At 45.1% G+C, this 12,249-nt stretch overlaps 1 protein-coding gene across 6 annotated transcripts in view; it reads left to right on the top strand.

Moving 5' to 3' along the window:
* Positions 1 to 12,249, top strand: part of TLN2 (talin 2) — a 176,186-nt gene that overhangs the window by 89,200 nt on the left and 74,737 nt on the right. For all 6 annotated transcript variants that reach the window (XM_080980649.1, XM_080980653.1, XM_080980648.1 and 3 more), the window contains exons 8-12: positions 2,500 to 2,563; positions 4,731 to 4,835; positions 8,180 to 8,335; positions 9,712 to 9,813; positions 10,807 to 10,883. In XM_080980649.1, coding sequence (XP_080836775.1) covers positions 2,500 to 2,563; positions 4,731 to 4,835; positions 8,180 to 8,335; positions 9,712 to 9,813; positions 10,807 to 10,883 — 504 coding nt within the window. The remainder of the gene's footprint in view (positions 1 to 2,499; positions 2,564 to 4,730; positions 4,836 to 8,179; positions 8,336 to 9,711; positions 9,814 to 10,806; positions 10,884 to 12,249) is intronic.

Below are 12,249 nucleotides of genomic sequence, written 5' to 3'. Positions count from 1 at the left end.
ATTTTAAAGTACTGGTGTTATTAAAATAACTTGGTCATAGGCGTTACTGTAATAAACATCTTCTCCCATATCTCTTCTTTTAAATTGGCATCATGGGTCCTCCTCTTCATCCCATTGTTGCATGAAAAAATATGGGCCGGGTACAAGAGATAGGTCCTTTTAAGTGGTGGCCCCAAAACTGCAGAGTGCCCTCCCTGTAGCAGTCTGCCAGGTTCCCTCTGTGAAATAGCCATCATAGAAATTCACTGTCTTTGAATGGTGGATTATAAATATTTGAAATATTAAATGAATAGTTAATTAAAGGCAAAAACTCTTAAGAAAGCTGCAGCGTGGAGCCCATCATCTTCCACCCTTTCAGTAATTATTATTAAGCCTGCAAAGAGAATCTAATTTTGCCTTGAGCACTGAAGTGTCTTGAACCAGCCTGCCATTGACTTGCTGCCAAATTTCATCAGTACCAGAGTTCTGGCTGAATTTTGTTCTTCATCAATACTGCTATTCCAAGCCTGGAGTTGAAATCTATCATGTGATACATGAGGAGGTCCTCAGTGTTTCTAGTGCTTAAAACCTGTGATAGAAAACACGGTCTGACTTGGAATTCTAATAATAGAGGGGTGGAGAATGAATTATCCACGTTCTCAGAGACCCATTCATTATCACAGAGGTCCTATGGCTAAGCTGTAGTTCAGATGGTGGAACTGAGGCCAAGGGCACATTCCACCAGGAAACAGTGTGTTCTCACTCATGCACGTCAGGTACACACACGGTCAAGGCAGGTTTCTGGATGCAGCACCACGGATAGCTCCAACTGAGTAACAAAGCCTGGAGGTTAACTGAAGCCTGTTGAGTCTCCTTCCTCCAGTCCATTTTTCCAAGCTCCACCCACTTGGTCTGAAGACTGGATCTTACATGACTGACCACAAGCCTGAAGATGAGCTCCTTTATATGACCTCTGCACTGATGGGCAGATATGGGAGGCATGTGACTCCAGTGAGTTGAGTTCAAAAGACAGCATTTGCAAAGATCCTGTCTCAGACTCTGCAGGCTCTGGGTTGCCAGCCTCAGCCTCCATGAAGTCCAAACCACTGGCCTCAGGCACTGTTGGGTGTGAACCACCAGCATCAGAAGCCCTACCCAGTTCCATAACTGGTGATGGAGCAGCCCCAGACTTGGCCAACTCTGCCACATCTGATTCTTGAGTTCAAGGCAGGGCCATGACACCGTCCTGTCTCACAGCTCTGCTTCATTTTCACGGGACTTGTGCAGGCTTATAAGTGGAAGGAAGATGTACTTTGCATGTTTGACCTCAAGCACTGTCATGCTTTAGTGAAGACCTGCCACTGAAATTCAGCAGTTTAAGAATTCTGGTCAAATGTTGATGGAAATCCTAGCAATCATGCCAAAATACGTACATCCATCAAGTAAATTTGCTGTCCTGTTTTGGTCTTAATTGTGAAGTTTCTAATGCAACAGCCCATAAACAGGAAAAGTACCTGAGAGAGCACCTTCCCCGTTGCCAGCTGACCTCCTTGTTATGATCAGCATGAGATGCCTTGCTTGGGAATCCATTCTTAGCAGAAGCTAGGCACATAATAGCACAAGACAGGGCCTTCTTGGTAGTGACACCCCACTTATGGATGTCCTCCCAGAGGATATTCTATATGCCTCCACAGTGGATACATTTACATGCCAATTGAAAACATTTTGTTTATGCAGGCATTTGGTTCATAATTTCTTTGGGGTGTGGTCCCTTTAGGTATCTACACTGCTGCTCTACTGTATTGTAATGTAATGTAGTGTAACAGTTTTTCTTTAGACAGTTGTTTTGGTGATTTATTATGTGAAGGTGCCCTGTGCTCCATACTGGAGGAGGAGACTTTTAATGACTAAACAAGTGAATAAAATTGTTTTTAAAATGGTATGAAAACAATACAAAAAATAAAAGTTGCATTGGGAAAAATGAAGTATGTTACATGGATCTCAAAATAACAATACTCGTTCAGGTTCTTTGACGTTTTCTAATTGCTGTACTTCAGCTTCCCCCAGGAACCTCAAGGGGGAGGGGGCCACCTACGCAATTAAATAATAATGATATTGAGGCCATGAGAGAACAGAATCTGCTGAAACTCCAATGGGCAGGTGGGTTTTCAGTGCCTCATGACACTGGAACAGAATGGATCTGAATCCTTCCTGTGGGCTCCTTGCACATGGCTGACTTGGTGGTGGCGACTTTGAGAGGTGTCAGGTGCCCACCGAGGAGCTCGGTGGGTGAGCTCCCTATTGGCTGCTTGCTCTCCTCCCCAACTCAGTTAGGTTTCTGAGGTGGATTCCCCTGAATGGCTGCCTTTGAAGGGGAGGGGAGGAGGAGCCAATCAGGAAAGAGGGAGGCTGCCAAGGAGTCTAGAAGCCATATTAACAAATGGTTGACGTCCACTTCGCTTGAAAATGAGGCAGAGGCGGTTGTCTCTTCATTAAACTGTGGCTCTTTGTTTTTTCCAGCCTAAAAGAATTCCTTCCGAAAGAATACATCAAGCAAAGAGGAGCTGAAAAGAGGATATTTCAGGTGATTAAGAATGCTTTATATAGATATGTGGTATTTCTCTTTTGCTTTCATAACCCTGTGTGTTCTCTTTGGCAATAAACTAGCACCAACTCAAGTGTAAAAGAAGCAGACGGCTTTTCCCCCTTTGGCAAACTTGCTCTCCTAATTCAGATTTTGTGTGTGGTTGGAAGATTTCCTTGCTTTTTATAGTGTGTTCTTCAAGAAATGAGCATGTTTTAGCAGTTCTCAGTCGTAATATGGAATGCAAAAAGCAGAGCGTTTGAAGGGGGGAAGATGGTTATGTAAGGGCTTTTGTGGTCCTTTTGTCCACATAGCCTCCTCAGTCATTGCCCACTCGCTGAACCCTACATGCCCCGTGTCTTCTCTCCTAATGAGGTCTGTGGGCTCATTGAGGACGTTCAGGTGGTAGGGCTCAAAAGGCGCTCATTCAAATAGTAAACTTTTGTAATAGGTGGTGGTGGGGCAGATCTGGCTAGCAAAGCCCTAATTTGCCAGTGTCAAAGGACATTTGAGTTCCAAAGGGGGCTTAGATCTTAGAACTTCTTTCTGTGAAGCTTCACTGGGAATGACCCTGGATGGAGAAACGGGAGTTAGAACTGTCCAAAAAGGAATGGCAGCAACCCAAGTGGCTTGACTACTATAGACCCTTTGGGAAAGCCCAGAGCCCATGGAGCTCTGGAGCTTAACTGCTGTAACATTACCCTAATAAAAGAGGTTTTCTGCAAAGCTAGACATACATTCCTGAGAGACCCAGAGCAGAAAGGGGGAAAAGGTGCCCAGGAGAGATGCTGCCAGTCAGTGTAGCCGATACTTGAGCTAGATGGACCCAACAGTCCGACTCAGTGTAAGCCAGCTTCCTAATGTTCCTGTATCCTTTTTCTGCTTTTCAATCGGCACAGACATCATCCACCTTTGGTTAGTGGCATCCAGGAAGATGCCCAGTGTCAGTTTAATTTATTGCAGCCCGTTTTGGAAAGAGCCGACAGCAGAAAATGAGCGCGATCCTGCTAGCGTGAGAAAATGTCATTGCACATGCTAATATCTCAGCACTGGAATGTCACGGGAATCCCAGAGAGTAATGAAGGCTGACACACACACACACACACACACACACACACACACACTTTCACAGATTATGGCTGTGCTTTTGGAAAGAAAAGGGCAATTCAGTGGAAGCAGCTGGGCTCCCCCCCCCCCCCAATTGTTTCATCTCTGTTAGAATAAAAACAGCAAATATTTTTGCCGGGTCTTTCTCTCTGACATTGGTAGAAGAAGGAAAGGGGTCTAAGGGCGGTATAGGAATTGTGGGCTGGCAGGCAGAAGAGCTTCCAGCGATGTGGGTGGAGCAAAACCGACACTTGGAACAGAGAGACGCAAGTGTGGAGTTCGGTCAGGTGAGTTTAAATTGTGCAGAAGTGGGGAGGCTTAGAGGTAAAGGTGGAATGGGGATTGTGAGTTTGACTGAGGGCACGCTGGGGATTGGGATAGGAAGAGATTCCCCCTAGAGGGGCAGGGAAGGTTTGGTCCAGCCTTCAGTGGAGCTAAATTGTAGGAATGGCTGGTTTGCCATCGTGGTGGAAGCAGTAAGACTACATCTAATAAATTGGAATGTGTTTTATAGTTTTTCTTGTTCCTCTTCTGGACTAGCCCTGCCATAAGGCAGAATGAGGCAAGTGCCTCAGGCAGCTGGCTTTGAGTGTCGTGAAATTAAATTGACATTTGACTTACGGTGTTTGCATTTTTACTCCCAGGAGGAGGTGTTTTGTGGGGTTTTCTGCTTCAGGTGCCAAAAGAGCAGCCAGCCTTCAGTATGATGGTAGGGAAATGTGCTGTTCTGCCTCTGGCTACAAAATGACTTGGGCTGGGCCATTCAGTTTGCTGTTGGAAGCCGGGCAGGTGGAATTGTTTTTTCCATTTTGTATAAAACCCCAGCCAGCCCTGATCTCTTGGGGGACAGAGAAGGCTACAGATTGCGAATGAATAAATCAAAATGACAAGAGGTTGGGCATTCCCATGGGTGATCGTTGTTTTGACTCCTTTCTGTTTCAAAACCTTTGGACGAAGGCTAAGAGGCCATCATGGCTTAACAACAACAAAAAGTGCATGTGACTTATTTTTCCTCATAGTTTTTTTATGATAACAAAAATCAATTGGCGGCTCTTTGCAGGAACACAAAAACTGCGGGGAGATGACAGAAATCGAAGCTAAAGTGAAATACGTGAAGTTGGCTCGGTCTCTGAGGACGTACGGAGTGTCTTTTTTCCTTGTTAAGGTAGGAGGGGCTTGTTTTCAATTCAGTTTTCATTGCTTATAATGAACGGCTTACCCATACAAGAAGCTGGTGCATGATTTTTCCCAAGTCAGAAGACTTACGGTTCCCTGTAAGATGTAAGAATTAATGAAGATTAATGAATTGGTAGGATTGTCTCTGAAGCAGAGGAGAACGTGTGTGTGTGTGTTTAAAAAATGAATTGTTTTTTGCAAAGAAGTTAAAATAAATCATGGCGGTGGTCTTTAAATATTGTGGTATTTTATTTTTTAATTAAATATTTTTGGGGTATGGCCAGGTTCAGCTCAAAGCTCACGGGCTGCTTCTGAGCCACTCATATGTTCTCAACCAGATCTACCTTTAAGGTGTGATTTGAGGATAAAAGCAGGGTGGGAGTGAGGATCCTGCATGCTGTCCTGAGCTCAACAGAGGAAGAATATGATTATTTTAAAAGTACTCAACATACAAATTAACTGACAGCCAGGGGTTCCTTTGGAGCTTCAACAGCAGCTGCTGACATTGCTTTTTAATTTTTATTTAATTTTTATTTATTTAAACAAGAACATATACTTCAATAACATACAAGAATAAAGAAATGAAGAAAAGCAATACAGCTGAATGAAAATTAAACAAACACACACATGCTTATGAATTTGGACCGTTTCATTCACCTTCCCTGAAAAAACCTACCCTATTATTGCTGGGGGTGAGTGGTAACATTTTTAAAAAAATGCGTTTTATTTACAAATATTAGGATATATTCTCCCTTAAAGCCGAAAATTCACTAGGAATTTCAAATAGCAGCATATTTCACAGGAGGCATTTGAACATTGTTCACCATGTTCTTTCAAACCAGCCTGCCAAGGGAAGATTTATACACAAAGAAGAAAATCGCTCTTGCAGGATGCTCAGTATTGTGACTTAATTAAGTGATGCTTCTTTCAAATACTGAGAATTCTTAGAGGTTCTAAAGAGAGGTGGCTTCAGGCCAGCAGCATCCCAGGCAGTAGGAACACAACCATTTGGATAATTACTTGTCTGCAGTGACATGCTGGGGTGTGTTAAATTAAAAATGCCTATTAAATTCCTTAAACTTGTTTTAGTACTGACGAAAGCAATTTGTCATTCGGTTGTTTCCGTAGCCATGCTGCGTGTTGTATAGCTGTGATAAATGTGTGAAGGAAGGCCATGACAGTATCTGGGGCTTGAGTTACTGAAGCGCAATCCAGCCCCTTGGGAGCGCAGGGATCTGCTGGTTCTGCACCCTGATAGGTGGCCACACCACCTTTGTTTAAAAGACTCTAGCCAAGGAGAGCCCGCCTCCTTCCAAGACTGTTTGTTCCACCGTCCAATACCACGGAAGGAGGACTTCCAACTGCCCCGCCCACTTAGAACACAAGAAGAGCCTGCTGGATTGGGCCAAAGGACCAAAGAGTCCAGCCTCCGGGTCTCACAGGGGCCAGTCAAATCATCATCACCATCATCATCATCATCATCATCATAATTTATTATTTATACCCCGCCCATCTGGCTGAGTTTCCCCAGCCACTCTGGGTGGCTTCCAGTCGAGTGTTAAAACCAATACAGCATTAAATAATAAAAACTTCCCTAAACAGGGCTGCCTTCAGATGTCTTTTAAAGACAAGATAGCTGCTTATTTCCTTCACATCTGAAGGGAGGGCCTTTCACAGGGCAGGCGCCACTACCGAGAAGGCCCTCTGTCTGGTTCCCTGTAACCTCACTTCTCGCAATGAGGGAACCGCCAGAAGGCCCTCGGCGCTGGACCTCAGTGTCCGGGCAGAACGATGGGGGTGGAAACGCTCCTTCAGGTCTACAGGACCGAAGCCATTTAGGGCTTTCAAGGTCAGCACCAACACCTTGAATTTTGCTCGGAAACATACCGGGAGCCAATTCAGATCTCTCAGGACCAGTATTATGTGGTCCCGGCGGCCACTCCCAGTCACCAGTCTAGCTGCCGCATTCTGGATTAATCAGTGAGACCTACAAGCAGGACCTCCCCCCTCCAGCAGTTTCCAGCAACTGCCATTCAGAAGAATGCTGTCTCCGACCATGGGGGCACAGCAGAGCCATCATGGCTAGTAGCCACTGGTAGCCTTCCCTGCCTCTGGGAGCCTTGTAAGGAGCTGATGCAGGAGAGGGGCTGTGTGTAACACTGTGGGAGGAGGGCTGTGGCTCTTAGGGAAATGGAGGCAGACATTTGATCCAATTAACTTGATCCTTTGCTCCAGTGCCGGATTTACGTATAAGCTAAACAAGCTGTAGCTTAGGGCCCCACTCTCTTGAGCCCCCCCCCCCAAAAAAAAATTAAAGGGGAAAAAAATACTGGATGTACATTTCCAAAATAGATAAAAAACAAATAAAATAAAACCTACATACAGCAACAGTGTTTTGTGTTGTGTAGGCTCCTATGATGTAAGTAATGGGCCCTGCCTGCTAGCCTGCTCCCTAAAATATCACTGGTTTGCTCCTTTCTGTATATAGGGTGCCTACATTCTGCATGGACTGGTTGCATGGCCACATGGGCAAATGGCTTTAGATACCTATTAGGTCCATCAGTTACCATGTAGCATATATTCAGCACAAAAAACAGCGACAATTTGTTGTTGACAAAGGACAGCTGGACATATAAAGGGCCCCATTACCTTCAGGAGCTGAGGGCCTCATCAAACCTTAATCCAGCCCTGCTAGGCTCATTTGTGGCTTGAACATCTAGGACCAAGTTGAAATTGACTAGACTTCCTTGTTGTTTTTGCTACTGCCAGGAGATGTAGTGTTGCAACATTTGGAATATTGAATGTTGTTCTTTGTTTGCCACTACATTTCCTGTATTTTTATTGCCATTATTAAGAAGTTATTCCTGCAGTTGTTGATTTTTATGATTTCTCAAATATCGTAAGCCACTGTGAGCATAATTCTTTGGAGAGAGGCAGCATGCGGTGACGATGGTGAACAGCTGTTGGTTAGTTCTTCTGAGTGTTTGTTGGTTTGTTTATTTTTAACTTATTTCACAGAAATTATATGCTGCTGACTCAAATAAAAGACCCCTAAGCGGTTTGCAAAAGACAATGTAGAACATTTATTTTTTTAAAAACACACACAAATGAAAGCAGACATTAAAACCAAGATACATTTATGAAATAGAGAATGGAATTTGTAATTTTTAAACAGGGATGTTTAAAACTAACAGCGCATGTGAAACTGAAGGCTTAGATTGGTATGTTTATTTTGCCTACCCAAAGCTCAGGCCACAGGTTCCTCCCCACCTCCCCATTCTGAATGGAGACTTGCGTCAGCTGCTCAGTTCTTCATCCATTCTTCTTTCACAGGAGAAAATGAAGGGGAAGAACAAGCTGGTCCCTCGTCTGCTGGGCATCACGAAGGAGTCAGTGATGCGTGTGGATGAAAAGACCAAGGAGGTCCTCCAGGAGTGGCCGCTGACCACTGTCAAGCGCTGGGCGGCCTCGCCAAAAAGCTTCACTCTGGTAATCGCTTTGTGAGGGAGAAGTGAAATGGGTGGGAGGAGTTGCCTCATCGTGGTGACGAAGTTTCTACCCTGATGGTCAGTCTCCTCTCAACAGAGGCCTTGAGGCCTCCAGGAAGGATGTGGAACCTGTGGTCATCCAGGTGTTGTTGGACTCCAACTCCAACGAATTTAGATTACAGTGGTACCTTGGGTTAAGAACTTAATTCGTTCCAGAGGTCCGTTCTTAACCTGAAACTGTTCTTAATCTGAAGCACCACTTTAGCTAATGGGGCTTCCCGCTGCCGCTGCACAATTTCTGTTCTCATCCTGAAGCAAAGTTCTTAATCCGAGGTACTATTTCTGGGTTAGCGGAGTCTGTAACCTGAAGCGTCTGTAACCTGAAGCGTCTGTAACCCGAGGTACCACTGTACTTTAACATGTTGTATGTGGGGCTGCCTCCGAAGATGGTTCAGAAACTTCAACTGGTGCAGAATTCAGTGGCCACTGCTGTCACTGAAGCAACAAGGCCAATACTGTCTCAGTTTTTCAAACCCATTTGGCTAGTGATAGCCAGCTTAGACCAATGTCAAGAACACCCACAGACAACTCCTTCTAAAAAGTCCTGTTACATCATTCAGATGCCAATTCCTGCCTTCATCTCTCCCTCCCTTGCAGTGTCACCTGAAGCAGGTCACTCCCAGGGGTCTACTCCCGGGAGTCTTCGGCACAAGGGTCTTCCCTGTCATCAGCTACCTGGTCCTTTTAACTGGAGACACTTCCAGGGATTGGACCTGGGACCTTCTGCATGCAAAGCAGGTGTTCTTCAGCCCAACAAGCTGTGGCCCCTTCCCACACCCCACTAGATGGGAATCTGATGTGCTTGGTATTGAGCCCCCAATAGAAAAATAAAATTACAACCTGGTCTGATTGCACCAAGTTCATGAAAACAGAGTTGGCAGTTACTCTGGAGGACCTTGTTCTGCCTCCGCTGCCCATCTTCAGGCCTTTACACTCTGCTTCTGTTTATCATTAGTAGAATGGTACTAATAGTGAAGTGGAGCGTGGGTGGCTCTGGGGTCTAAACCACTGAGCCTCTTGGGCTTGCTAATCAGAAGGTCAGCAGTTTGAATCTGTACAATGGTGGTGAGCTCCCATTGCTCTGTCCCAGCTTCTGCCAACCTAGCAGTTCGAAAACATGCCAAGCATGCGAGTAGATAAGTGACCCAGAAAGCTGTCTGTGGACAAATGCCAGCTCCCTCAGTCTGAAGTGAGATGAGCACTGCACCCCATAGTCGCCTTTGACTGGACTTGACTGTCCGGGGGTCATTTACCTTTACCATTTTACCTTACTAATGGCAAATTACTTTAGAAATAATAAATGTCTCATTTCCTTAGGATTTTGGGGAGTATCAAGAAAGTTACTACTCGGTGCAAACCACTGAAGGGGAGCAGATCTCTCAACTAATTGCAGGTTACATTGATATCATCCTCAAGAAGGTAAATGCTCTGATGACCTTCGGGAAAGAAACTATGTCATGCGGTTTTGTTGAAAGATTTCTGGGTGTGAAGTTGGGTTAGTGGTATCAGCTGGGTTTTATGTATTTATTTACACTAATTCATGGAAAGGCAAACTCTCAGTACTTTGCTGAGTGGGAGAGAAGCTGCCAGCTTTCCCTGGGGATGGAAAGTTAGGGCCTGATATAGCCAAAAGATCATTTCCCCCCCTCCTAACACTCCCATAGGTTCCAGTAAGTGATGGAGCTTTCAGGGCCCGACCAGTGGACAGAGATCTGGGGCTCCACACAGCTCAGGGGTTCCCCAAACACCCCATAAACACCATGGCTGAGGCGCTGTTATTTTTCTTGAAATGCTGGCTGTGCTGGCATGCAGAGAGCTTTGCACTTTAATAATAATAATAATAATAATAATAATAATAATAATAATAATTCTAGCCTTGCATTTACTCTCCATAGTAAAGAGCTCTGTGTGTTCTGTGTGCCAATCCAGCGCCACTTCCTAAGATGTCCTGGAAGTTGGTATGCACTGCTGGAGTGGGGACGGGGCTTTTATTCCACAGCATTTAAAGAAAAATTAAGACCTCCTCAGCCCCCACATACAACAAAATAAGGTAAACAGCACAAGCCCTCCTGAGCTCACCCCCCCCCCGCCTTTTTCCAGGGAGGGAGCAGGATATAGTTGGCCAGAGGGGCAGGTGAGATGGACATACCTGGTCTGAAGACGCCATCAAACTTGGCAGCGCTCAGACAAAGCGTCTATGCTCTAGTCAGGCGCTCCACCTCTTCCTGGCTCTCTGGCATAGCCTAAGAGAGTCTGTGGGCAAAGTGACTCTCAGAGTCACATAATGTGGAGTCTGCAGCCAGGGGTGGATCCCAGTGTTTCAGAACAAGCAACTCTTGGCTTGGAAAATGGGCTGCATTTACAAAGAGGAGGTGACGGCTGAAGTTCTCTCTGGTGTCTCCTGTTCTGCAGAAGCAAAGTAAGGACCGTTTTGGACTGGAAGGGGATGAGGAATCCACAATGTTGGAAGAATCTGTATCGCCTAAAAAGTATGTTGTTCTGCATAACATTATTGCAAATGAAAATCTTTAATCTTGCTGTGTTGAATTACATAACCTCTGTCCTGTAACTGCCCCAGGCTGTGTAAATGTGTCAGCCAACAAGGAGCAGCCATTGGTTGTGGAGCTTTTCCCCAGTTAACGCAAAACCAAGCAAAAACCCTTTACTGAGATGGTTCCATGGAAATTTGGAATTCCTTGGAAACTTAACAAGACTTCTTAGAGACCTTAGAAGGTCATTAGTAGCAGGCAGGCAAAGCACCCTCAAAAGAGGCAGGCGGATGAAATATTTGGGGTACCACTTTTTATTTGCTTAGTTTAAAAATGAAAACAAAAAGTGGGATGCTGTCAATCTTCCCTTCATTGTGTAGCTGAGCTCAAAAAGTACAACACAAGGAATGCACTTTTGTTTATAAAAGCATTTGCATACCTTCATTTAAAAATCAGCATGGTTAATAATAATAATAATAATAATAATAATTTATTATTTCTACCCCACCCATCTGATTGGGTTTCCCCAGCCACTCTGGGCGGCTTTTCAACAGAACATTAAAAACAGAATAAAACTTCAAACATTAAAAACTTCCCTAAACGCGGCTGCCTTCAGATGTCTTCTAAAAGTCAGATAGTTGTTTATTTCCTTGACATCTGACAGGAGGGCGTTCCACAGGAAGGGCACCACTGTTGAGAAGGCCCTCTGCCTGGTTCCCTGTAACCTCACTTCTCGCAGTGAGGGAACCACCAGAAGTCCCTCGGAGCTGGACCTCAGTGTCCAGGCTGGACAATGTTTACAACAATTTTGCATAAACCATACGATGAAAACCATATGAACAAGTTAAAATCAGAAATCAGCTAAGTGTTGTGGAAAGACATATTCCAAATTGTCTGCACAGGCCTGGCAGAACAGAAGAATTTTCACAGGCATTTAAAAGTTGGCACAGAAGGCACCTGCTGAATCTCTCTTGGCAGGGCATTCCACAAGGCTTGGCCCATGACACTGAAGGCTCAGTTTCTTGTTGTTGTCAGATGAGCCTTGCCGGTGACATTCCTGCAGATGATATTAGTGATCTGGCTGGGATAAAGGTTTGGGTACCCGGGTACCCTGGACCTAAGTTGTTCAGGGCTTTGTAAATTAATGCAGGGACCTTGGTAGTAGATGGGCAGCCAGTGCAAGTGATTAAACAATGGGGTCACAGGCTCTCCACCAGATGCCCCCATCAGCAGTTTGGTCGCTGCTTCTGCACCAGCTGGAGCTTCCAAAGAAGCCCAGATCTTCATCATTGACTGGGGTGGGGAACTTCAGGCCCCTGGGGTCAATGTGGCCCTCCAGGCATCTTGGTTGAGACCCTCAGGCTTC

The sequence above is a fragment of the Podarcis pityusensis genome (assembly GCF_964106645.2).
Source record: "Podarcis pityusensis genome assembly, chromosome: 14".
NCBI classification, from domain to species: domain Eukaryota; kingdom Metazoa; phylum Chordata; class Lepidosauria; order Squamata; family Lacertidae; genus Podarcis; species Podarcis pityusensis.
Note: the sequence above shows the minus strand (reverse complement) of the source record. Positions and strands in the feature narration are given on the sequence as shown.